The sequence below is a fragment of the Falco naumanni genome, chromosome 11, assembly GCF_017639655.2.
Source record: "Falco naumanni isolate bFalNau1 chromosome 11, bFalNau1.pat, whole genome shotgun sequence".
NCBI lineage: Eukaryota > Metazoa > Chordata > Aves > Falconiformes > Falconidae > Falco > Falco naumanni.
In genome coordinates, this window is record NC_054064.1 from 1330648 (window position 1) to 1356334 (window position 25687).

The following is a 25687-nucleotide window of genomic DNA, read 5'->3' on the forward strand; positions in this document are numbered from 1 at the left end:
CTGCAGAAAGCAGAGCCTATACGTCTGCATGCAGTGCCGTGCTTTCACAGGGTCCTTTGCTGGGACCCGCAATGCCCGGAACTGCAGCGTGCACATCCTGTGCTGCATCTGCAGTACATTGCATTTGCTTCAGTGGAGTTGCTCCAATTTATGCCTGAGCAGAATTAGGCCTTCTATGTGGTTTGGATTCAAATTACTGCTTGTCACAGCCACTGTGTAAAGTAATCTGATGTTAGTTCATTGGAGTACTATGGATTGTCTATGCTCTCATCTTGTCCTTTACTGTCAAAGAAATATCCTAAACTGAAATGTATCCAGTGCTCATGCACAGCAGCTCCAGCCTCCTTTTCCTGCAACTCAGAGAAAAGGAAAAATCTCTTGTAGTACGTACAGTGACCAGAAACTAGGTTGTAAATGGGATATGAACTATAAGGATGTTAAAATAATTCTGTGCCAAAGCAACAGCTTATAAATGCTCCTTGTGAGTGTTATGCACACAACCAGTTAGCAGTAATTACTGGGTTTTAGGCAGCTGGAAAGCATTTGTATATATTAAATGTTTTCAATTGATTAAGTGCAGCCTGTCTGTAAATATCTCTTCTTACCTTGCATGCTGCTGTACTGTTACTTGTTACACCATGCTACGAACTCTTCTTGCTCTTTGTCTGGTTCCATTTTTCTTTCCCCCAGTCACTTGTGGGTGACTAAAAGTCTTGGAAAATGATAATGGACTGCTACTTGTTTTACAGATCTGCAAGAGCTTTCTATAGAAGGTAAGATGGGACCTGGAAAAGGGTCTGAGTTTGGGGATTGTGGATCCTGTATGTGACCCTTTGAATACATAGGTGAATCTCATTCAGTATGAGAAAAATGTGATTTTATGCTTTATTACTATATACCTTAAATAGTTTTTTCTAAAAAGTGAAGAACAACTAAATTGAAAAGATGGTTTAAAGCCAAATAGTTAGATACATCTTTGCAGTTATAAGCTCATGCTTTTAAAATTTTAAAAATTCAAGAGAGTTTTTGTATGTGTCTTTTCAGACCTTGCTGCTTTTTGCATTATCATTCACATGCCCCTGGCATGCTTTAAGTTGCTTGAATCCCATAAGAATAAAATAATTTTAAATGGCAAAAGGCATGTAAAAAAAATATTTTCCTGATGGAATATTTTCATGATGGAATTAGTCTGATTTGTGCAGGAATGAAAAATGCATTTACTAGAATACGTTGGTAGCTAATAAAAAAGGTAAGTTTTTTGTATTATCTCAGTAAAAATATATGTTGTTCTGATCCAACAGTTTCAGTATGCTTTTCTCAGACAAGGACAAGAAAATGGGTATTTCGGATAGCTTTCTTGTGCCCTTTTTGCCCTTTATTTCAGCAATGGGGTCTTGTGGCTTGAGCAGGTAACTAAACCATGTCATTAATGTAACCTAGACTAGTGATGAATTGATTGGTCGTTGGAAAGTAATTTTTAAAAAATAACATTTTTTGTCTCTGAAAGTTATCTGCATGCCTGGAGTTGGAGCTTTGTGAAGGCCAATCAGTTTTTGTGAAGAGCTTTCAGGTTCCTCAGTATAGCAGACTTCAGATGCCTAGTGTTCAGCAGACAGCTCGCAAAATGCAGGGTGTGATAATCTAGACACGATACTCTAAAAATGCTGACTTTGTCGTTACACGTGCCGTGGAGAAAACACCGGTGGGATCATTCATGGGATGAACCTCTGTTTTATCTACTGCATTTAAAACTTCTTTTAAAGATGTTGGCTGGTAGATCCTATATGTCTAAAAGCACTAGTGAATGTGATCCGGTATTTCGGGAGTCAATGCTTATTTACGTCTTGCATTAGTCCTCGCCCCACTGACCCTCACAAGCCACTCTGTCACCGATCTCCAGGATCTCGCGGAGCAGTTGGTCATTCAGAATGACCTGGCTCTGGTTTGCTGTAGGCTGAGGTAGGGGTGCTGTCGGATGTACCAGGTTTCTCAAGCTCTCGCTGAATTGCACGCAGAAGCATTGCGGCTGTTGGAAAAAGTGAATCGAGAAGCAAAGCTCCAGCTCATTTTTTGCAGGCCTCTGTAGCCGTTTGCTTTCTTCAGTAGACACTGCATGTTAAGGACTGTAGTAATTGTTTGAAATTATTGAATGTTTCAAGATTTGGATTATTTTGTCTGGTGGAATTCAAGAGTTGCAGCTGGAGTTGAACTGGAGACTCATGCCAGAAATATTCAAATGTAGGGCAAATTTTGCTGCAGGAAGAAAATCTTGGCCTAGGTGATCTTCCCCCAAAGATGAGGATGAAGGAAAAGAGTGCTTCCAAAAGTACCCATGCCTCTGTTTCTGTGCTTTCTAGAAGCGCTGAGCAATTACCTGTGTGTGCAGGCAGCCAAGTGCCTCAACCAAATGCTGCGTGCCTGCCTGTGCTTTCATTGTCCATCTGTATAATGGAAATAACCTAGTACTGTCAAATATCTGAAAGCTTGACAAAAGCTGTTCAGCAGGCCGGGAGCTGATGAGCTCTTAAGCTTTTTGAAGCTTCTAAACTAACTTTAAGCTACCAGGTGGAGGAGGGCTGTCCCTCAACAGATGGGAGAGAACAGGGAGCTGTGTCTTCTTAGGTGGGTATTATAGGGCTGGGTTGTTTTGGTCAGGAGAAGTAAATAAGGTTCAGACACCAGTATTCATTTAAAAGGTGATGTTGGCATATCGTCTGGATTTAATACATGCTACAGAATGATTCATAAAATGGCACGGAAATGATGTATGTTTATCCAGCACCTTTGGCTCTCAGTGCTATTCATAAAACTGTAAGTGCTCTGCTTCCTTTGAAATGGAGCCTTGACAGCGCATGGGCTTCCCTGCTTCTTGTTAGCATCTCATCTAAGCTAGGTGTGGACAGGGAACCTTTTCATTTCTCCAGTGTCCCAGGGGAAGGACAGACCAGTCAACCTCCCCATTATCCTGCCTACCAGTGGTCCTAGCTATGAAGTTATAAACAACAGTGTTTTTTCTGCAAAAAACCTGATCTTGGATAGGTTGAGGATCTACTATGCAAAGCAGTTCAGTACTTGCTCTATAGAAATCTAAACCACCAGCACTAGAATTCTCCCCCTGACTGTTGTTCAGCCCTTTAAAACCACAACAAATGTTACTGAAACAAGCAATCCCCAAACAAACCCAACATTTTAAGGTAAAACAAGCCCTGGGCAAAACTAAGTAGAGCCTCAGCATTCATTATACATTACAGGATGTTTATTCCTATAGCTGCAGGTGATCTAGGTACTCCATAGCAACAACCTTGAAGCATTTTTATTAAATATTGTATCATTAAAAGGTAATAATTATAGGGACCCTTCAAACATAATTTTAATATTTGACAGATTACTAGAATTTGGGAAACTGAACTTTATTTTTATAGTTACTCTCATGACAAAGATTTTAAACAGAAAACTTTTGCTCTAAAAAACCCCAGCAAACCATTTCCCAAGTGAACACGTGGGGTTTCTTACAACGCCTTTCCGTGCAAGTCCCATCCCAGGTTGAACAGCTACACCGTACTGGAGGCAGCTTTGGGATGGGGCAGCCAAGCCCTTCACGGCGGGGGGAGGTGGCTGCACCGTGCGTTGATGCGCTCGGGCCCTGACAGAAAAGCTGAACGAGAACCTAAGCAAACCTTGTCTGAATTAAGAATTTATATGGAAACCCCTACTAACATCAGCAACCTGGTGACAGTATCTTGGAAAAATCTTTACTTGTCTTACTGTCAAATTAAAGAACACTTCATAGGACCAGTTAGGTTCAGAATTCAAGTTAAGTGGTATTGACCACCCTTATTGATAGTCCCAGTGAAACAGAAATGGGAGGTTAGTCTAGTGTTTGCATTCAAGACCCAAAGATGCAAAGTCACATGCAGCCTGATGTGACAGTTTTCTGGTAGCCAGTGACAATCCAGAAACTGCCCTCGGGGCAGCTCTGTGATCCTGAGTGGTTTGGTCAGTCATCTGGGATGTAAGAAACTGACTGCGACATTTCTGTAGTGGAACAAAAATAAATGGAGGAACTTCAGATCCTCTCATGAAATAGACTCATTTTCTGCTTTGCTGTGTTACCCGCTAAACTTGTCCTCCTCCATTTGGAAGGCATGGATTGCTCTGCAGCTGGGGATTGAACCGAACGTGGCATGGGGCCATGCTGGAAGAGCACTGCATCCGTCCTGTTAGCTGTGACAAGCACTCCTCCTTGTGAATTAATCTAGACTCAGGAGACTAATTTGGAGACTCAGTGTGAGTAGTTGTGCATATGCAGAACAGCAGCCCTGTGGGTGGCTTGTTGCATTAGCACATGTTTGGTTTTAGTATATGTAAAGCGATGCCAAAGCAAGTCTACGTACCTCCAAGGCCAGAAATAAGATCCTGGTGCTGGGATGTAAGGTGGCCTCATGTAACGGTGATATTAGTGAGGTGATGGAAGGTTTTTCTCCCCCAAATCTAGAAGCTTGGGAAGCAACTGCTGGAGCCGTGTTGCTTCTGAACATGGTGGGAGCCCCTCGGTGGTGCTGGTACTGGCTGAGAGCCGCCTCTGCCTTCCTCTGAAGAGAAGCGGCTCAGGTGAGTGGGGAAAACTCACATTTTGAGGGTGGTTTCTGTGATGGAGGGAATGGGGTCACCTTCCTTTCTGACTTAACTATTGCTCTGTTCATGTCAATTCTTGTCCTATTTCGGCACTAGTGTGCAGGGCAGCTGGCAGAGACGTGAGCACAGATCTAAAGGCTGTTGGGTATGTACAGGACAGAGCAGCAGCAGCTGCAGCGAGCAGTGCCCCGAGCCCAGGCCGCCCAGCAGTTTCTCAGAGCATCTGCTCAGTGCCTCCCCTGAGAGCTGGTGCTGCGTGGCTGCAGCACCGTGGTGTTGGGAACAAATGGCCCTTCTCATTGACCGAGGGGCTGGCGCTTCCAGAAAGCGTTGCCTGGCCTCAGGGACTGAAATGACCCAGTATAGGTCCGAAAGGGGATGTTTGTGCCAGTATCTGATCCCTCTCCTGGCGCCGTGCTGGCTTGCTCGCGGGCAGAGGCTCTCCCTGTGCTCACGCACCCTGCTTTGGAAACTGTAATTTGATGTCTGTGGGGCCAAAGCAAAGGTCTGAGAGCATCGGGTGAGAATGGCTGTGGCTCTTCCGCAGGCTGAGCCCACCGCATGGACCCAGCCTCTAACAGACCATCTTAGTAGAAAACAAAATAAGGTGCTCTGTAAAGAGAAGTTCAACTGGCTGCATCAGACAAATTTTAATTTAAATGTCTTATAAAGAAATCTCCATCTACTGTGCTGTTACTCATGAGTCCGCAGTTCTCAGCAGCCGAGTTATGGTCCTTTTAGCTCCTCTGGAAAAGTCTCTCCCACCTCAGAGGTGGAGCTGCTGGAGCGGCCCCTGGCCAGGGGTGATCCTGCTCCCCCTCTGCCGCCTCTGGAAATGGCCTCACCATCTGTGGGGCTGGTTCAGACCACTGAATTGGCAGAAAACTAACTTGGGAAACTTTTTAGGCTTCTTCCAGATGAGCAAGTTCACTGACTGGTAGGAAGGGTGTGATTTCCCTGTCCCTCAGGGGTGCTGCCTGCCTGGGAGGCAGGTGGCAGCACCAGGCGAATGGGCAAAGGAGAAGATGCCAAGGTTCAACAGTGTCATCCCCTTTCCAAAACAAGATGGGACTCCTTACTGAAGCAGTATATAGGGATGCTGGGCTGTGATGTGTGTGTTGGTATAATAAAACTCCTTGAGAATGAGAGATGAGGGAGAAATGAGAGGGCATCTTTAAAATCAATGGGAGAATCTGCTGAATGCGATGAAGTTCTTTCACCATAAAAACTAGAGGTGTCGATTAAACCATCAGGCTATTGATACCTTGGGTCCATATGAATCAACAGCATTTTCTGGTGTAAATTTTTAATTTATTTTTTCTGGTGGCCTGGAGAAATACCAAGCTGCATATGCTAGGTTGGTGCCTTTTTTTCTTTTAATTGATGAGAAAGCAAATGCTGAAATATGCTTTCCTTGCCCAACAACAAAAGAAAGTGTGCTCTCAGCCAGGGCTGCTTTAAAAGAGAAAGTAGATCAAGGCTTAAAGAGAAAGATTAAGAGCATGTTGTTATCAAATGATGCAGAAATCTGCATCTCTTAGTTGCCATAAACCCTGGTGCTCTTGCAAACTAAAGCTGCTTTTCCCAAAGTCAGAGGACAGCCTGTCCCTTGTTCTCCTGTTAGACCATGGGTTAAGACTGCTTATCCACATGAGTTTTCTATTTATTTGCCTATGTTGCTTCTTGGTGCCATCTAGAAAATGTGATCACAGTTTCTAGTATTTTGAGCCTAAAATTTAAAGCTGCATTTTTCCAGCTGGATCAGCTGGAGTGCTGTAGAACTGAAGGCACTCTAGTCTCAGCTTTGTGGAGCCTGTGGTGACAATACAAATGCAAAAACCTTTTGCAGGGTTTGAAATGTTGATTATATTGGTATTATATAGGACATTGGGGACATAAGAGTCATTTGGCATTGACTTCATGCTGGCATATTTATATTCACGTTTTTCTATTTATGATTGTTTAGGAATAGGATCAGGAAATGGATATTGAAACATTACTTGCCAAAAGCAAAGATGACTGAAACAGATGACGTGATTCTTTAGAGCAATTTTGTACAATCAGGGAAAGAAAGGAGTAAAGGAGAAAACCAGTTTACATGTCAGTTCTGTGAACTTTGGGATAGAAAGTCCAGAAAGTAGTGAGAAACAATCCGAAACAGTCAGCAGCATTACTTTATTGTGAGAAGTGATGATGATAAACTTGGCTACAAAGATGATGAGAAATTCTGTGGTGTAAAAGATCACAGTCCAGAGTTACCAGGTTCACTGGACTGAAATCAGAACTTAAAATGGATGCCAGCAGAATCAGACACTTTGGCTCCACAGAAGAAAACTGGGCAAGAATAAAGATTTTTTCATCCAAATGCCATGGCTTCAGTCCCTGGCTCTGGGAAAAACATGCACAAGAGCTCAGTTATTGTTTTCCCTGAAGATGTATTGTACAACTTGATAAAGCACAAGAAATTGCTTTAATTATTAGGGTATTCAGAACAGGGCAAAACACTAGGCTAAAGATAGAAGCATGGGCTGTAGGTCTGGAATGACCTTTTCAGTCACTGTTTTCTGCCCTGACCTGAGAAGCTACGCTGTCATAATCTTTTTGTAATTTACTGTAAAACTAGTTAGGTTTTCCCTTGTTCTGCCCTATTAAGTAGGCTGTTTCAAAACTTTTCTGAGAAGAAACCTTATTTCCTCTTTAAACCTCCATGAAGAGTAATTTTTCAGCCCAGTTCCTTGTGCTGGGTTTTGGATCTCAGGCTAATAACGTTTGGTAGTAGCAACTTCAAGGGTAGTTGGGATACTTGATAACTGCTCTCACAGCCTTTGTTTTCCTCAACTAGATGAACCACTTGCTGCTTCCTACTGGAAATACCTCACCTGGTGTGAGACACCTTTTTTACCCACTTCTACGATGGCCTTACAGGTTTGTGCCACCTTCTGGGCTTACTCCTAAGGCGCCTTAGGAAATGGTTGTCATCCGACCACTGCTGAAGTCCTTTCCCTACTGTTTTCCCCACTTGCCAGTTCTAGATAGTTCTAGCACATTTTGTTTAAGGAAATTCCAAAGCTCTTTAGCATTCATATTCTTGACTTCAGGAAAGTTTACTTCTCTCAGTTTCCCTTCCTTAGTTTGCCCTTTTGAAATAAAAACCACAGTTATAGACCACCATTTGTTTCTTTTTCCATGTAACTAAACTGGAAGCAAGTTCTGATTACTTAATTCAAATTTATTTTGCATGTGCAACTCTCCTATAACATAGTTTCTAGAAGTCTAAAATAGTCTTGTTTGTTGGTTTGATAATTATTTCATAAAGAAATCTGTCAGCTTCCATGTTCAGGAATAACTTTGTCAAATCATTAGTAGAAAACACCGGTTCGTATAAGCAAAATTAAAATTGCTTATTACAGAATTCCTGTTAGTGTTCTGCTCTCTAATAAGAGAGTAGGTTTCAACAGTACTTTATTGGGGTGGCCTCTCTAGAACCTCTCTTCTCATGCTTCTTCCATATTTCAAACAAAACTTCCTATCTTTATCTGTTCTTGCTTATTTCATTATAGATCATTACATCGTTGATAAATAATTTTACGTCCCCGTAATATTTTCCTTGAACACCTTTTCTTTCTTAAGCGGTAGCCGTAAGTACCTGTATTTGGGTTTGGTTTTAAGTATCTGTATAATATCTGTGTTCACTTACATTAGCAAGTTCCTCTCTTCATTTTTCCGTTTGTTTCTTACGTTATACAAATGACAGCAAGGGCAGGCACGCATTTTAAAGTACACAGAAGTTTCGCATATAAACTTCAATATTTAACATCTGTTGAGCAGTTAAGCCTGGCTGCCGTGATTCCAGGACTTTATACACTTGTGTGGGTAAGTCAAATGCATCGTCTCACTGGTGCAAAGTGCTTATGCACGTAGGACAACTTATCTATGCAAGTGAAGTAGTTAGATCAGCTAGCACCTCTGGCTAGCACTATTAACCTTGTAGTATGATCTGAGGTGCCCTTAACATGAATAAATCTATCTGTAGTAATTAACTATTTTATAATACTGACCTTGCGGAAAAGCCCATTAAACAACTAAGAGGCTGCAGAAGGATGGTTTGCTGCCTAAGTGCTGTTGAGCTGGAGGAAGCTGTTTTTCAGACAAAAGAAGCAATCGTTCACGCTAGCGTTTGACACTGATCTGCAGTACCAGGGCAGAAGGGGCACGGACGTGGTCTGCAGTTGCCAATATCTTGCTCAGTGCCGTGCAGTGGGTTGTTCAATCTTCCACTTTTTGGTTATTTGCCTGGGAAACAGAGGATAATGTTTAGCTTTCTCATGATGGTAGCATGTTGGGATTAGTTTCTATAGGCTGCTGGATTCAGTAGATCAGGAGCTTCATAAATCAGGCAATCTTGATGTGAATTGCAATCTGGACTCCTCCTTTGGGACTCCTCTGGAAGGCAAGTACGTTGAGGCATTTTCTCTTGGATTATCGTACAGCAAACCTGCTGTACAAATATTAGCCCACTTAACTTTTTTTAGCATTTTCAATATGTCTTGTCTCTTACAGAGCCTGTTATTCCTGACAAAGCTGATAAAAAAGTTGGGGTCTGAAATACAGGCTGTTTGTTCCTCGTTACAGTTCTTGGGGGCTTGTCCTGGGTTGTTCACATGGCTGTGTACCCCGAGCCCAGCTGCAGGTTGAAAGTGGAGCTGCTGTGCAGTGGTAGAAGTCTCTTGGAAAATATCTGATGTATTAGTTTATATCAAACCATGAAGACTGTTATTCATGCTGTTCCTGGTCTTCATCATCGTGGCTGTCAGCTTGATATCCTTTCTAATCAGCTCGGTAGAAAGGGTTTGAAGCCTCAGGCATACATACATGTGAAGCGGAGAAAGAAGCACTCTGAGCCTGCCTGGTGAGAGTAGCCCTCTCTGCTGGGGGGAGCGAGAGTGAAGGATAGAGATCGCATAGAGGTTTTTTATTTTGTTGTTTTTTTTTCTTGTGGAAGGGGGGAAGAAAGGCAGTGGCGTAGCCTTTCCCTACGTTCCATTTTGCTCAACAAAGCTTTGCAAACCTGTAACGCACTTTCTTGTCCTAAACTCTAAGGGCAAATTGAGGTGGCCCTAAGCTTGCCCCTGTGGACTGTTTTGTGTCTGACTGTTATCACCTAGGTCCACTTCTTAGAAGCAGTTTTAATAAGTTTGACTAATTGGAGCCAACTTCTTGACGATCTAAGCTAGTGGATTCTTTTTAGCAAATTTTGTCGACCACAAGAATCTGCCAGCCACCACAAAATCACGTGGAGTGCTTTCAAAGAGAAAAATGTCAGTCAGTTGCTAAAGGTAAGTTCTTAAATGTGTATTCAGATCAATGGGAATACTGGAAGTATTCCTCAAAATACCTACGCATATACTTAACCTTAAGCATATAAATAATTCCATTAACTTCAGTGGGACTATATATATTTCTAAAGTGAACCACCTGCATGTTTGAGAAGACCAAGCTGTTAGGCTTCTCTGCAAGCAGAACTTTATCCTGTGACTAAGTCTTTGTGTATCACACTGTAAATTTACCCTGAAGCTTGCCATAAAGTCAGTGCTTTTAAAGAGCATATTTGAAGAGCTCCAGTAGAGTCTCAAGGCAGTTGTAATAGTGTGTATTTGATTTATGGCATGCCATTGAATTAGGAGGGTATTTGAAAGGGGATTTATGTTAAAATAATGTAGACAGTGATTTAGAGCATGGATTGTGGCCACAGTATGGGCAAAACAGAAGAGTGTGTTGCAGCAAACAGCTCATTGCCTTCTGCGGAAAAAACACAGAAGTAGAAAATTTGGAGATTGTCATCTTGGCTAAGTACATCTGTCAACTAAAAATACTGGTCAACACATGGCTTTTCAAAGTAAAGATGACTTTCAACAACATTGTGTGTAACCAGCGCTGAGTAGAATCATCAATGAGCTGGAACAGCAATTTGGAAAGGAGAACCATGAAATCAATAAACCAGCTGGGACAATGAGTCCAAGAAATACACATTTCTTGGAAAATGACAGAGCATTCTGGCAATAAGCGCTATAAACGAGAGTAGATCTGAGAATTTTGCCAAATTCTTCAACAATACTGTGATGGCTCCCGAATAGACACATGCCTTGACCTGATGAGTAAACATTTGGGTTTTAGACAAAAATGCAGAAATGAAATCTTAAAATAATAATTCCAGAGCTTTTTTTATAACTCCCTAGATCACTCTTAGTATTGTTTTCATAATTTCTTATTGGAAACTTAAAATGTGAAACATCAGCTGGTATGAATTACCTGACTTTTGGGAAAATGGACTGATGGTAATGATATGGGGCATAATCTGTCTCCTTCAACATGCCTATTCCCTGTCTTCAAGCACAGCCCGTTATGTGGATTTAAAAAAAACCACGAGGCTGTTCTGAAAAATGGAAACATATTATCAACATAACATTGAACTTTACAAATGGACGTCAAAAATATTCATGTATGCAAAGTGAAAAAGCCAAAAATAAACTTGTGTGGGGAGAGAGATGCAGTGACTCATCTGGTAACAAAGTGCATCTAAACGAGCACAAAACGAGCTCACTGGTGCTGCACAAAGGAGCACGCTGCTGGGCCTGGAGGTGCACAGATGGAAATGGCATAACTGCGTATAACTTTTTCGTTTGCATTACTCCATATAATTCTGTTACAAACAGCTGATCTGGGGGTTGCCAAACTTATCCATTGACTTCTTAGTGTTTGTTTTCTTTTTTTTTTTTTTTAATATTAACTCTTGGAAAAACAAAGCAGTAGTGATCCCCAATGCGAGCTTGGGTTGCTGTTCCCTGCTGATGGAATCTGATCAGACAGCTTCACTCATGAAAAGATCATGCATTCATTTTTACATTCTGAAGTCCCAGTGTAAAACTTCCCTGGATTCACTGGGAAAGGCAGCCCTGCTTTCAGTAACAGCAGCCTCCCGAGTGCAGTTACTTGCTCCCTGGGACTGTAAGGTTACAGTGGATAAAACTGATGTGGGACAAACGGCGAGGACAGCGAGGCATATGCAGTGAAATGATGCATGAAATATTAAGGGGGCGGGTGTTTGGCAGCTTCATTAGGAGGCCAGGGGAAGCATTCTGCACACCAAGAAAGGATGAAGGCAACTGTGTCTTGGAAACTTGACAAAGAGACCTTTGTGTTCTCCTCCCTTGTTTGGTTTAGCATCGTCACACTCCTCTCGCTTCCCGAAAAATGCCCTCAGACACAGCAGAGGACCCTGTGTTTCTGTTTGGGTGGATGTGCAGGTCTCCTTCAGTCCCCTACCCCTGACACACTGAATCAGTCTCCTGCTGGATCCACATGGATTCACACAAACTATGGGAGTGGATGGAGGCAGCTCTCCTGCTCTTCTTTCAGGCAGGCTGTATGTTCAGCCAGACACTTCCAGATCAATTATTCTCAAATCTGAATTTACGTACAAGTTAGGGAGTGAAAGATTTTGAAAAACTGAATGAAAGATTATTTTCTTAAAATACAACTTTATTCCAGTGCTCAAGGCTTTATCTGATATCTGTGCCTTGATCCAACAGGGAGAGAGTTGAGGGTAAGAGCACAGAAGATGGAACTGATAAATAAATGGCAAGAGAACTGCACAGAGCTCTGGAAATGGAAAACAAGGAATTACCTGCAAAAAGAAAGAGTCTGACAACTCAGGAATGTGGAAGCAAAAACATGCCAAGGAACATGATTTTGACAATATTGGGGAAAATATCAGAACAGACAAGTTTGAACTGAATGCAGTCAGATCGAGATTAGTTTTTTGGACATGAAGATTGCAAAAAAGGTTTAGTAATACAAACTTTTTACCCCAAAAAAGATTGCAGAGGACATCAAGAAACTGTTCTTTGAAACACAAAATGCTAGTTAACATTCTCAAGGCAATTTATTAGCATCACAGACAGAAAGAACATTTACAAATTGTATTTCATAGATACAAATAGGCAGTAAAATCTAAAGAAAGGCCAAGGACAGAGAAAAACATTTTTTTAAGGTAAATGAATCATGTTGCATTGAAGATATTTTTCTGCTTCTGTGTATATATAACCACTGTTGCTGCTTGCCATATGAAAGCATGCAGTCTCATGCAGAAAAAAAGAAAGTGCAACTTTTTTTGCCAGAGGGCTTTGAGAAATTTTCCACCGCTAGTACACACCCTTTAGGGCTCTCTTTTTCCCAAGCACCAGATAGCTCCATGATGTTTCTGCAGAGGTAAATCCCCTACATTAGCTGAAGACAGCAGCAGAGGAAACTCCCTTGCAGGCCACAGGTCAGCCAGCGCTTGCCCCGGGTTTTGAGGGTCTTATTTACTCTGCAGTCCAGCTGCAGGACATGTGTTTGCAATACAGCTTCTTCCAAAGCTGTGAGGAGATTGTAAATTTTGGTTTTAAGGTATCAAGAAAAAGATTCTCTGTTAGCACATATTTCCATGGCCTGGTTCTGCAAATGCTTCCCCTTAGATGCTTAACTGTGAACACAGTCGCTAGGAAATAGTGGAGGAATTGCCTGAGTACCCTTGCTCGTCTGTAGTTAATTCACTTGGTTTTAGTATAGGTGGTTATGTTAATTGCAGGATGGGTTTAGCTAAAGAGTAGCTACAGTAGCAGAACCCTGCACTGCCATACTTCACTGGTTATTTCCAGTTACGCGTATTTCGTGTGTGGACTATGGCAAATGGGCTGAGGGATGCTGATTTGTTGCATTCATTAGAGGGTAGTTTCACTAATTCGTTGGTTGCAGGGAGTGAAAACTTGAAAATATTTGGTTTGAGAAATGCAGAGAAGGTGCTCTCCTTGTTTCGGAATGGGTCCAAACCAAAATAGGTTAGATAAATATCTTTATGTTTACTGGCAGTGGGTGACTGTGTTCCTCTGCTGTATAACTGTGTGATTAAAGAAGACTCACTGTGGATAATGCCCAGATTTGTTGAAAATATTGTTTGACTTCTTCAGCAGGCCAGAAATCATCTTACAATAAAGTATAACATGTTATTACTTTAGTAAATTATTTCTCTGGGTTATGGCTGTTGCAAGTTGATAACCACATGATGAGAAATTTAAATTTTTCAGTGATAACATTTAACAGAGGCAGTCTCATGGAAACAGCAGAGGGAATCACAAGCATTTGGGTAAGTTCATGGGTGCTACATTTAGAGTATTTCAAGCACCTTTTACCATGTCCATTATAAAAACATCTTCTATGACATAAGTAGATGGATAGCACAATTTGTATGGTACATAATTTTAATACATGCTGTAGATTATAAAACTGAAAATAAGTCACATCACACCAGAATTGCAGTCTCCAGGCTAAACTAGGAGATTGTTAGAGGTCCTACAGTTACAAACAGGTTTTATTCACTTAACTAGTGCCTGAAAATATCCTATAGTTTTGCTTTGGAAAACAGATCAAGGAATTTTTTCTTCTCTTTCTTTTTTAATTAACTGTATTGAATTATGGATTAGACCTAATTGTCATCCCGAGCTTATAAATTGAAGCAAGAAATGTCTTTTGCAAGATTCTGCCTGTATTTTGTAACACATGTGAAGAACTCTCATATGGATTAGATCTCCTGAGTTTGCTAGTGGCTGATGTATGTCCTGTGAAAAAGAAAAATGACACATTGTTTTGTAAAACTATTCCCTGTGCCCTCCCACTTGCCAAGCATACTATGTGTTATTTGAGGGGAAAAAATTGTTGTGCAAAATATTCTGTAATTTAGTAGGAAAAGTGGAACAAATGATTGCAAAATTGATTGTGTCAGTAATGGACATACTTATATTAAGTGTAAACGCTGGTACCAGGAATATTTGTTAAGCTCTCCAGAATATTTTCACTTGGCATGTTTCAGATTTGACTGGTTTGTACTCTATGGAACAGGCCCAGCCCTGATTAACATACATAAATTGAATGTTAATAATCAATACCAGATGAGATGAGCAAACTGTGAAAAGCTGAACGATAACAGCTTTCACAACGCTTTTTGAAATGCACATCAGTAATGCTTCACCATAGAAGCCTGGAAACAAAATACCATGTTTAACAGCTGGCGTCAAAGAAACTTAAGAGATTATAGAGCAGAAGGAACATGCCCTTGAACTATCTGATATAGTGCAATTACATGCTAGTGTGCAAAAGGTCCACGAATGATATTTTTAGTTTGTTTTTCAGGAAATTGTAACAGAAATAAAGAAGTTGATCCTTGGAAATGAGGATTTCAAGACTATTATATTTCAGTATAGTCCATCAGATCTCATGTGTTGCTAATGCCAGTATTCGGATAGAAACATTTAGACATTAACTGCTTCAGGAGGTGGTAGTGATGAGGAGGTAGTGATCCCTACTTCTTCAGGGTCAACATCAAATTCAGGACTTAGAATGATGCTCTCCTGCTTGATATCTCAAGCTCTTGTCTTGGAGGCTGTGTCTCATCATGTCAATCTATGTTGTCCTGTCAACTGCAGCTGCACCATAGCTCTAGCTGTGTTTCCTGCTCACAATACAGTGTGCATGATGAGGTTTCTCTTTCGTATCGCGTAACATGTTTGCAGGGATATTTGGGGTCTAAACATGTGTGCACAAAGTTTAATTTTTGTTTTATTCTGTTCTGTTTGAGTGCCTCTTTATCACAGATAAAGTTTGGCATTCATAGAGAACTTCAAACACCCTGATTGCTGCTAGAATGGTAACAGGGCTGTGCACAACCAACCCTGGACGTTTCTGGAGCGTACTGAAGGTATTTTCTTGAAGCAGGTGATCAATGAACTGATTACTGGATGTGTTACTTGCAGACAAGGAAGAACTGGCTGAAAAGGTGATCATCAAGAGCAGCCTTGGCTGCAGTGATCGTGAGACTTGGCAAGTTTCCATGGCAGACAGACTTGGAGGGAAAAGGGGCCCAGGAGAGCAGGTCAACCTTCAAGGACAACCTCCTTAGAGCATAAGAGTAGTCCTTAAGAAACATAAGAGTTTCTGCAATATGCAGAAAGGAAAGCAAGCACGGCAGAATGCCAGCATGGATGAAGAGGGTGCTCCTGCCTGAGCTCCGATGCAGAAAGGAAGCACAGGGGAGGAGGGAGCAGTGGCGGCTGCCCAGGAGGCGCACAGAGACCCTGCCTGAATGTGCGGAGGAGGAATTGCAAAACATATAAAGCTCAGCTGAGATGAAATTAGCAAAGGATGCGAAGGGCAACAAGAAGGGCTTCTGGTGCATATGCCTGGAAACTGTGAGGAGTGTCAGCCTCAGTCCAGTGACACTCAGCAAGTCTTGTGATGAGGCAGGTTCAAGGTCAAGCTAGGAAACCAGTTGGGCGGGCCAGGGCCAGGATCGGGGGTGTGAGACCTGGCACACTGACACAGCTGCGTGGGGCTCAGGCAGGGAGCAAGCACAAGAGCCTCAGCTTGAAAGCAGCTCCCAAGGGATGGAGGGGCAGGCAGGCCCTTGCTCAGGCTGCCTCTAGCTTTCCTCCCGACAAACAGCTCAGCTCAGCAAAAAGGCTGACCTTGAACTCCATCGACTAACTCCTGAACCAGCTAAAATCCTGGAAGGGGGCGTTCGCTCAAGGCCCCGATGCGATACAGGCTGGATCCACTGGCCAGAAAGCAGTGCTGCAGAACAAAACTGGGGGGACCTGGTGAAAAACAAGTTGAATGTGATTCAGCAAGATGCCCTCGCGGCAAAAGAAGGCTGCATGAACTCCAGGCTCTATCAGCAAAAGGACGGCAGCTGCTGAGGGGAGGCCATTAGTCCCTCTGCTCACTCTGCCCAGTGTTGGGCACCCTGTCACAAGGAAGACACTGACGTACTGAAGCAAGTCCAGGAGGGTTAGCGAGGTGGTGTGTGGCTGGAGCTCGTGGTGAAGGAGAGGCTGGGCCCACAGGGCTTGTCCAGCCCTAGGGACGGGCAGCCTCGGGGGGAAGCCCCTTGTACAGCTGCTGAGGGGAGGGGGCAGAGAAGGCGCAGACAGGCTTTTCTCCAGGTGCACAGTGGGAGGACAAGAGGCAGTGAAGATGGGACGGAACATGAGAAATTCCGACTTGCTATAGTAATTGAATTTTTTGCTGTGAGAGTGCTCAAACACTGGAGTGAGCAGGTTGCCCAGGGAGGCTGCAGTACCCTCCTCCCCTGGGGATGCTCAGCACCAGCCTGCTCTGAGCAGGGGCTGGGCAAGGTGGCCTCTGCAGGGCCCTTCCCACCTGCCTGGCTGCCCGGCACGAGCTGCTTTGGTGCAGCGCCAGAGTGCAAGCTGCTAGGGCAGCACAGGGAGGTTTGCACTCAGCAACGCTTCTGATCCCAAGGAACACGTACACGTTGCTCTTCTCCAACACCTCTTAATAACATAGCGGAGTACGGAAGAAACCCACTTTCTAATGGAACTATTGAGAAGAGCAACAGATGGGGAATTCTGTGCCAAATATCAGTGTGATTTAATTTCTGCGTGTGCCTGAGACTCTGAGAACAAAATGGCCTGATCCTGTGACAGACTTAGACTGACATTTGAGAACAGCCGAGTACCCTACGCACCCTTTTACACCCGTGAGGACTGAATTACACCAGTGAGGTGGCTGCACAGGGTAGCTGCTGCCGTCTTTCTGAACCCTCTGAAATGCCGGAGAGCAGCGTGTCCTACCGGCCTGTGCTACAGTGGCTCTGCAGCCGTGGTGGCTGGGGTAGGCACCGAGACCAGCTGCAGCAATGGAAGCCGCCGGCTGCGTGGTGCTGAGTGGCGCTGAGCGGAGCAGGGCCGTACTCGCCCACGGACAGCCCACTGGCCTTGCTCCTCCTCAGCCGCTGCTGCCTTCCAGTTTCATTCTGGTCGGATATTAAACTCAGTAATTTCTTCAGTGAGCATGCCAGTAATCATGAGCTAATTACTGCAGATTACGCTCACACCTGTTGTGCTTCAAATCTCTCAGTCAGTTTTGTGCCTTCGGTATCTGACCCAGTGGTGAGTCAACATCGGCAAATACATACAGGAACCCAGAACCATTTGTCTGAGCTGTTTGTAGTTATTTAGCACTAAGACAACAGGGTCAATCACCCTGACTCCTCTGAATGAAGAAACCTGCAGATGTGTCCAACGTTTCAGTGATTTACCTGGAATCCAATTGCAGCAACAGAAGTGTAGGAAGTCTTCCTCAAAAAACTTGCTCTATACCTCCATCAGGATTCATACATTGCACAGGGATATAGTTTTTCCTTTATAGAAAAAAATATTGATCCACTTTATATTAGAAGAAATTTGCCTTTTCCTAAGAAGAAAGGTTGGCATTACTGAATTATCTGATGCAACTAATTATGAGCAAAGCACCCACAACAAAACATGAAGGCAAACCTCTGGCCAAGGGGGCTGGCGCTGTGGGCTCCCCGTTATGTCAGCCACAATGTTAGAAGGGGGTTAGGGATATTCTGCAGGATATTCTGATAGGGGAAACTGTACGGTGCTTTGTAATCTTTTTATGCAAGTAAATTAAAAACCACACCGTCTCTATTGGCTATTTATAAATTAAATACTGTTTGTAGAGCTGAGAAACTGACTTTTTAATTAACCAGTTTCCATAAAAAACATCTGTTAGTATATACTCTTTCGTAAGAGTATATGCCAGTGCATACAGAGGGCCTTAATCCATGGCAAATAAACAGCTGGAAACTGTTCTTTTAATATTTAGTATCACTTGATCTACTGTTTAGATTTTTTTTTGGTAGACACAGCAGATGGTTTCCAAAACAGTTTACAGACTTCTAACACATCCTCATTTTAACGAAGTTAAATTCCTAATTTTATGTACGTTTGGCCTTACCGCACAAAGTCCACATTCAGAAGACTACCATAGTATGAAATTTTATGACTGATAACAAAAATCAGTTTCTTGCTGCTTTGAATAGAACTTTTAAAAAAAATAAATTTCAAATATGGAAAAAAAAATCTTGCACCATGGTAATTTTAATGAGTATCAGATTGATCAGGTAGCCTACAACCTGCAGCATTTAAAATATACATTTGAGAAGTGTGAGTATATCCTTGCCTAAACAGAACTGAATTTATTCAGCAAGAAAGTGTTCAATCGGGTATGAAACTTTGACTTGCAAATGACTTGAATGAGTGATTTCCTTCTACTGAATACATGCATATCGAAAGATACTGCCTGACCCTGCTGCTAAAAAATTAATCCTTGAGAAAACTATCTGCTGGGCTGAAAAGAAAAAATCTCCACAATAATCACTAACTGTGTGAAAGAATTGGGCATATTCCCTTGGTGTTGCCATCTCAACCTTTCTTGGAGGGATTTTTTTTATGCAAAGAAGAGAACACTTTCTTTCTTCAGTCTTTTGTTTCTTTGAACTTCCTAACAGGGAGGCCAGTTGCAAGGTGTCCGACTTGCATCTAAACTGAAGCTGGGCAAAGACCACCACTTGTTTTCAAACACTCCTGTGAATAACTAACATCCTCTAGAAAGCATGTGGTGTTTGCAGGCTGAAGGCTGGATTTGGGCAGCAGAACTGAAAGGTGGCTTATTCTACTGTTGGATTCTGCCAGCTGTCATGTCTGAATAAATTAGAAATCCACCCAAATAATATTCAGAATTGTCTACAAATGGAGGATAGTATATATGGAAATATTACTTATCTTTTATTTCTAAATTTACATCCAAACCACTGGTAAGACATTAGGACTGCATAGGTAAGGCAAATGTCTCATTAAACCTTAAAAAAGCTTTTAAATACTTACTTAGGTACATAACATCTTCCGTAGATCCTGGTGCAAATCTAGCTAACAAAAGGTATTGTGGATCAGACTGTGAGGATTTGCAAATACTAACAGTAAACCAAGTGCTGAGCTAATACAGCCATATTGTAAACATTTAAACTTCTGAGTGTCTTAACTCTTAAAACTCTGTAGTCTGAATTGATATTCATAGAAGTTCCTCGAGCTTCTTTGTTAAACTTGCAATTAAAGCTGACCTGATTAAGCAGACCTGCTTTCTCAGTCTTGCTGGTACGCCGCATTGATTGCAAAGCCTGGGAATCCTCATTCCTATCCAAGCAGTGATGTCTCCCCGGGAGTTCACGGATTAATTAATGAGCGTGTTTACCTGTGTGTTTGGGCAGATTAGCCTTTGCGTATAGCATGACTGAAGAGAGGAGAACAGCTACTGGCATGCTGCACCCCATGTAGCATAGCATACACAACCTTCACACAGGAGTCCTACCAGCCACATCTACACCTTTTCAGAGTTTCACCTTTGCTCGTGTTTTCCTTAAATCATCATCTGTTCTTAAGTAGGAAAACTTAAGCTTCTTACCTTGTTTTTTTGAATTAATAACATTGGAAGATGAAAAAAGATGTTTGGATGGATTATGCAAGGAGTCAATGAATATGTACAATATTTGTAGGCATGTATTTACTATATACATTTAGGTAAAAAACTTCACAGGCTTCTTGAAAGAGACCTATTTTAAATCAGTGACTATTTTTAAAGAAGCTGAATTATGAAATGACCTGAAGCAGGTATCCAGTGTTTCTTAAAGGTAAAAGTATTTTTTCTTTTCAATATTGTCTTATGATGTTTTTATGGCTAAGAAGTCTAACAGGGAAATTGATGCTTGTGAATTTGCAGGGTTGGAGAACTTTGCATAGGCAGGTTACATTGTTACTTATTTATAATTTGAGACGAGTATGTGTAACGTTCAAACAAATGGATAAAATAACCTCAAATCCCATTAAAAGGAACAGCAAACTCTCAGTGAGGTCGGTATTCCATTCTGCTTTCCAAGCCTGTGAGGTCTGACAGGGTGATCATGTAGTAGGAGATGTACTGATAGCCACTGACTTGACAGTATATAAAAAAACTATAACTTGTTGGAAAGAATGAGGACTAGAAGTGATCCCAGTGCAAACAGACCCGGTGGCAAATGAAGAAGCAATTCTTAGTACAAGGTATAAATTGCTGATCATATGAACATCTTCCAAGAAATATTTTGCTATAACCATACAATGGGAAATTGCACAGTTTTTGATTTTGCCATTTTTGACAAACCCATTGCTGTTCTCAGGGGAGAATATCTTTTTCAGCAAGCTCTGCTAACAATGTCCTGAAGGAAATCCCTTTATGGGTTTCAGCAGCATTTAAGAGGAAGACTACTTTTATTGGTAGTATGTTTTACTATTAAATGAAATGTACCTGGCCAAGAAGGACTTCTGTAATACTTAAGATACCTTAATTCACAATATGTGTGCTCCAGCTTATGGAGGTGATGGGAGCTCTCTTCTACCTCAGAACAGGATAGCAAAGGAAAAAAAAAGTCTTGCTGGAGTTGCTTGGGGCGGGAAGTGTAGACCTGTACAGAGTCGGATTCAGTCAGTGATCCCTAACCCCCCTGTTATTTCATAGGGTTGCCTCTGAGGGCAAATTCTGTTCCCTGTGCTCCCTGTGAATCTCTGCACAAAGCATGCACGCTTGCAGTTTGCGTTGGGAGGACTCAGTTTCCCCCATACGCTTAACAGAGTCCTCCTTGTCTTCAGAGGCTTTGTGCCCTGCCCTTCCCTCTTTCCCTTTCACCTTCTCTCTGCCAAAGGAAAATCAATAAATGGGTGTACGTAATGGTTTCAACTTTAAAAAAGTAATTGGATTCTCAGGGAACTTCTCTCCCTTGCTTCACCATTTGCAAGCAACATTATGTGTGGTCATTTCTTGTCTGTTTCTCATATCCCTTTTGGAGATCCTAACCATGCTTTGCATCACTTTTATAGACCCAAACCCACATGGTTTTGATTTGGCAGAGAATGGCAGACTGCTCCATAGTAGGAATGATGTGTATGCTTGGTTTTGGATCTTGTTTGGTGTTTTTCAACTACATCTCCCATTGTTTCCATATTGAATTTGGTTGTAAACTAAAAAGTATGCTACACATTCTGTTATGTCGATCCTTGAGATGAAGCTGCCCTGATGGCACTTTCATCCTCCTCTTATCTGATTCAGATGAAGTAGAATTTTGGGCATTTTCAATCCAGCCTCTTACTGCAAAGCACTAATCATTTTGGGAGAAAATTGAGACTTGTAGGTCGAATTCAGTTTACATTGAGACCTCTTTTACTGACAGCACGTAAGTGCTGAATAGTGTCTGTAAATCTGTATCAGTGTTCAGATTCCTTTACAATATTACAGTACTACAAAGATAACTAGTGAGTATTCACCACTGACAAACTATGATTAAGACTAAGAATCTTCATCTTTAAATTACCTGTTTTTCAGTTGCTTGTATTTATGAAATAAGTGTTTATCACCTCCGTATCCTGCAAGCCCTTTTTATATCATTCCCTATGCTTTTTTACAGGATATTTAGGCAGAGTTCAGCCATTTTCATGTTATGCAAAGCATAAAGAAAAGGGCTTTGTGTCTTCTGGATTACCTGGTAGAACAGTTGACTTTGAAAAGCCCAAATATCATTTACTTCATGTTTCTAATTTGGAAAGGAAAACCAAAGAGTAAAGAAAAGGCAAACTAGACTTTTCAGACTTCAGAATATACTAAAGTATATTTTTTTTCTTTCAAATTCTTCGGCCTCAACCCTTTCCCAGTGAAGGGCTGAAAATCAGGCAGCAGCAAGCGGTGGTTTTGAATAGCAGCCCCTTTCCTAAAACACGATCTTCCACTAAAAGGTGCTGTGGTTGCAAAACAGTTTTGAAAACATGAACTAAGTGTCACCTGGGCATAGATGTCTGCTTAAGTTTTCAGAGTCAGAAATAATAGCTCTGAGAGATGTGAGTCTCATCTCAACAGGGTTTGCTCTTGTATGCGTTCTATTTTATATGTGAACTTTCTCTACTCCTTCTGTTCTTCCAGGCAGGAGAGGTTTAATCCGGTCAATATACTCTAGTGACAAGGCACGTATTTACTTTGGGAAAGAAACCCTACCTATTTTTTCTCCAATTATGATAAAATAAATTCCAAGGGACCTGGTGGTCATATCTGCCAAGACAGACACCAAGCCAAGAGACCGACTGGAATCGCCCAGTAGATCAGCCTGGTGGGCCGCCAGATTACTCTTCTGTCTGTAAAAGTGGCAAGCATCAGCAGCTTAAGAGAAGAGAGAAACAAACTCACAGTAGGCTTATTAAATATTTAGTATAATCCAAAACAAAGATTTACTGAAATTCTGAAACACAGCATTATTTTTTTTCACTTTCTGGTACACTTCAAATGGATTTTTTCCACAAACCAACCACCTCAATATTTGGATAATCATTCAGTCTTGCTAAAATACTGGCTGTTTTTTTCAGCAAAGACTTTCAAATTCTGTGTGCTTTACAGTATGCACACGGGGAGAGGTGAAGGGCGGAAGGGAGGCAGAGAGGCAGACATACAAAGACTGTGACTGTCCCCTCCTCCCCACAGGTGCTTTCTCTGTAGCCAGCTTCAGTTGCTGAAGCCCCTTTGGTTCTGCACCCCCCCTGTGTGCAGGATGCAGCCCGCCTGCCACGGGCACCGCAGCGGAGCAGCTTGGGGCTGCGGCAGGAGGGTCCCTGCCTCGCTCTTCCCATTGCGCAGGTGGAGCAGGGCCAGGCATTTCTCCCCTCTCTCTTGGCCCTTTGGTTCAGATGGATCCTATCAGAGAAGTTAAATTTAACAGCGGGCAAGGTAAAGCTGCCTGCTTCAAGGGCCTTGCATGGTATACGAAAATACACATTTGACGATTTTTTCTAACCCCCCCTGAGCTATATGAACTGCATTAAGGATATAAACCCCCAAACAATTCCATTTACTTCAGTGGGAGCTGCAAATACTGGCTGTTAGAACAAGCCAAGAATTATTGTAAAATGAAGGCTGGGAAAGTAAGTACTTGAAAACCATGAAAATCCCAGAGCTAAGGTTTCTGCTGCAACATTCAGTCATTTTCGCTGCACATCTATACATTTTATTATTATTTAATATATATTCTGTGAGGTGTGTAGGATGTGTAATGAAGCCAAAACGATATTGCTTTGGAAACGCTAGTATCTGTAATTTCCTGACTTTTGAATATTTGAATTTTCGGCCTCAGTAATGTACTAATGCTGTTTTATGTGTTTCATATATAATTGGCTTGAATTTTTTTCTTCTTTTTAACTGGTGATACGATGATTAGTTTCTGGAGTAAGAGCGAAAAGAACGACGTGTTTTCTTTGGCCCAGTACCGCAGAATCTAGTTTATGCATTTTCTCATTGCGATGATACTATACTGGTGAGGGAAGCTTGGTGTAGGTGGGAACTTGGCTGCTCGGTGCCTCGCTGATGACTGGGACTTGGAAGCCTCTCAAGGATGGTGTTACTTTTTCTTCCCCTCCAGCCTTGCTGGAAACACTCGAGGGTACGAAGCTTTTCATGTCTGTTTATGGGACAGTGTGTTTACTCCGGCGCCTTCCCCCCCACCGCCTCTCCAGCAGTTTGGGAGGCCTGTTTAGCACTTGATAAAAATAAAAACTAAGCAGATTACTGCAGGTTAAATTAACATGTATGACCTTTAGCACAGAAAGCTCCACTTCCCTGCTGCACATAGAGAACGTCCGAAGGACGTTAAGATGCTGACATTAACGCGCTTGCCAGACCCATCTGAGGAGCCTCTTTGGCAGCAGGTGACGGTGTCCGTGAGGGACAAGGCGGCCGCCGCCGGTGCGGCCGTACCAGTGCGCTGCCCGACACACGGCCGAGGGGCCTCCGCCCCGACCGGGCCCACCCCGGCGAGGGGCTGCCGCCGCCCCGGCCCGGCCGGGCGCACCCGGCTCCCCGCGCACCTGCCGCGCCGCGCAGGCCCCGCACGCCGCGCCCCGGGGCAGGCCCCGCGCCCCCCGCCGCCGCCCGCTCGGCCCTGGCCCTCCCCCGCCGGGCTCAGGTGACACCGGCCCCGGCGGCTCCCCGGGCCGCCGCGGAGCTTCCTGGTTCCCAGAAGGTGCCGGAGCGACCGCAACAGGAACTGAGAGACGGGGGGAGGAGGCGGTGCCGCCGCTCCGCTGCAGTCGCGGCCCGAGCCGGGGGAGCGGAGCAGCCATGGGCCGGCGCCCACCGCCGCGGCGCTGAGCCGCCCCCGCCGCCCGAGGCAGAGGGGCCGGCGCTGCCCCCTCGCCCTTGCCGGGCGGGGCGCTTGTCCCCGAGGGGCGCTGGAGCAGCCGCCGGGGGCCCGCGATGTGACCATGGACAGCAGGTTCAAGTGAGTGGGGGGGCGGCGACGGGCCGCGGCGGGGCCGGCGCGGGCGGGGCGGGGGCCGCGGCGGGGCTGTCAGGCGGGCCGGGCCGAGCCCAGCCCAGCTCGGCGGCGGGCGGGCAGCGAGTAGGCCTCGCAGCAGCCCCGGCCTGCCGGGCCCGCCGGGCGGCGGCGAGGGAGGGGAGGAGGGAGGGGAGGCGGGGGAGCCCACCCGGCGGGAGCGTGCGAGGGGCCGGGCGCGCCGCGGCCGCTGAGTGACTGACAGGCAGCGCGGCGGGCGGCGGGCCGGGAGCGGGCGCTGCGCGCCGGGCCGGGGCGCGGGGGGAGAGGGGCGCGCACAGCGGCGGCGGCGCCCCCCGCCCGGCCCGCAGCGGGGAGGAGGTGGCCGCGGGGCCGGCCGCCCCCCGCCTCTCGCCGCCGCAGCGCCGGCCCTGCAGCGCCCGCCCGCAGCTGCAGCAGGAGGGCGGTCCTGCGGCCCGCCGGCCTCGCCGGGCCGGGGCAGCGCGGCCGGGGAGCGGGGCCGGCCCGGGCGGGCCGTGCCGGTGAACGGGGCTCGTGCGGCGGTGGCCTGTCGCTCCCCGGCCGCCCCTGGCCCGGCCGCCCCCGGCCCGGCGCCCCGGCCCGGCCGCCAGCGCCCCGCCAGGCCCGGGCCGCGCCGCCCGCGCAGGGACCCTGCGGCAGCCGCGGGGGCTGAGGCTGGTGGCATTAACCGCTCCGGTAGTTACAGACCTTCCTTTTGCCGTTATGGCATGGCAGGTGCCAAAGAGAGTTTTAGGTGTTGGGAAGCACGGACCCACCCGGAGCGGCCGCCTGGTC

General features: G+C 44.3%; 1 protein-coding gene across 3 annotated transcripts in view; it reads left to right on the plus strand.

Moving 5' to 3' along the window:
* The first annotated feature begins 24563 nt into the window (after positions 1–24563).
* Positions 24564–25687, plus strand: part of DENND1B (DENN domain containing 1B) — a 168206-nt gene continuing 167082 nt past the window's right edge. For 2 of the 3 annotated variants that reach the window (XM_040610332.1, XM_040610334.1), the window contains exon 1: positions 24564–24877. In XM_040610332.1, coding sequence (XP_040466266.1) covers positions 24861–24877 — 17 coding nt within the window. In that variant the 5' untranslated portion in view covers positions 24564–24860. The remainder of the gene's footprint in view (positions 24878–25687) is intronic. The other variant, XM_040610333.1, reaches the window with a different exon arrangement.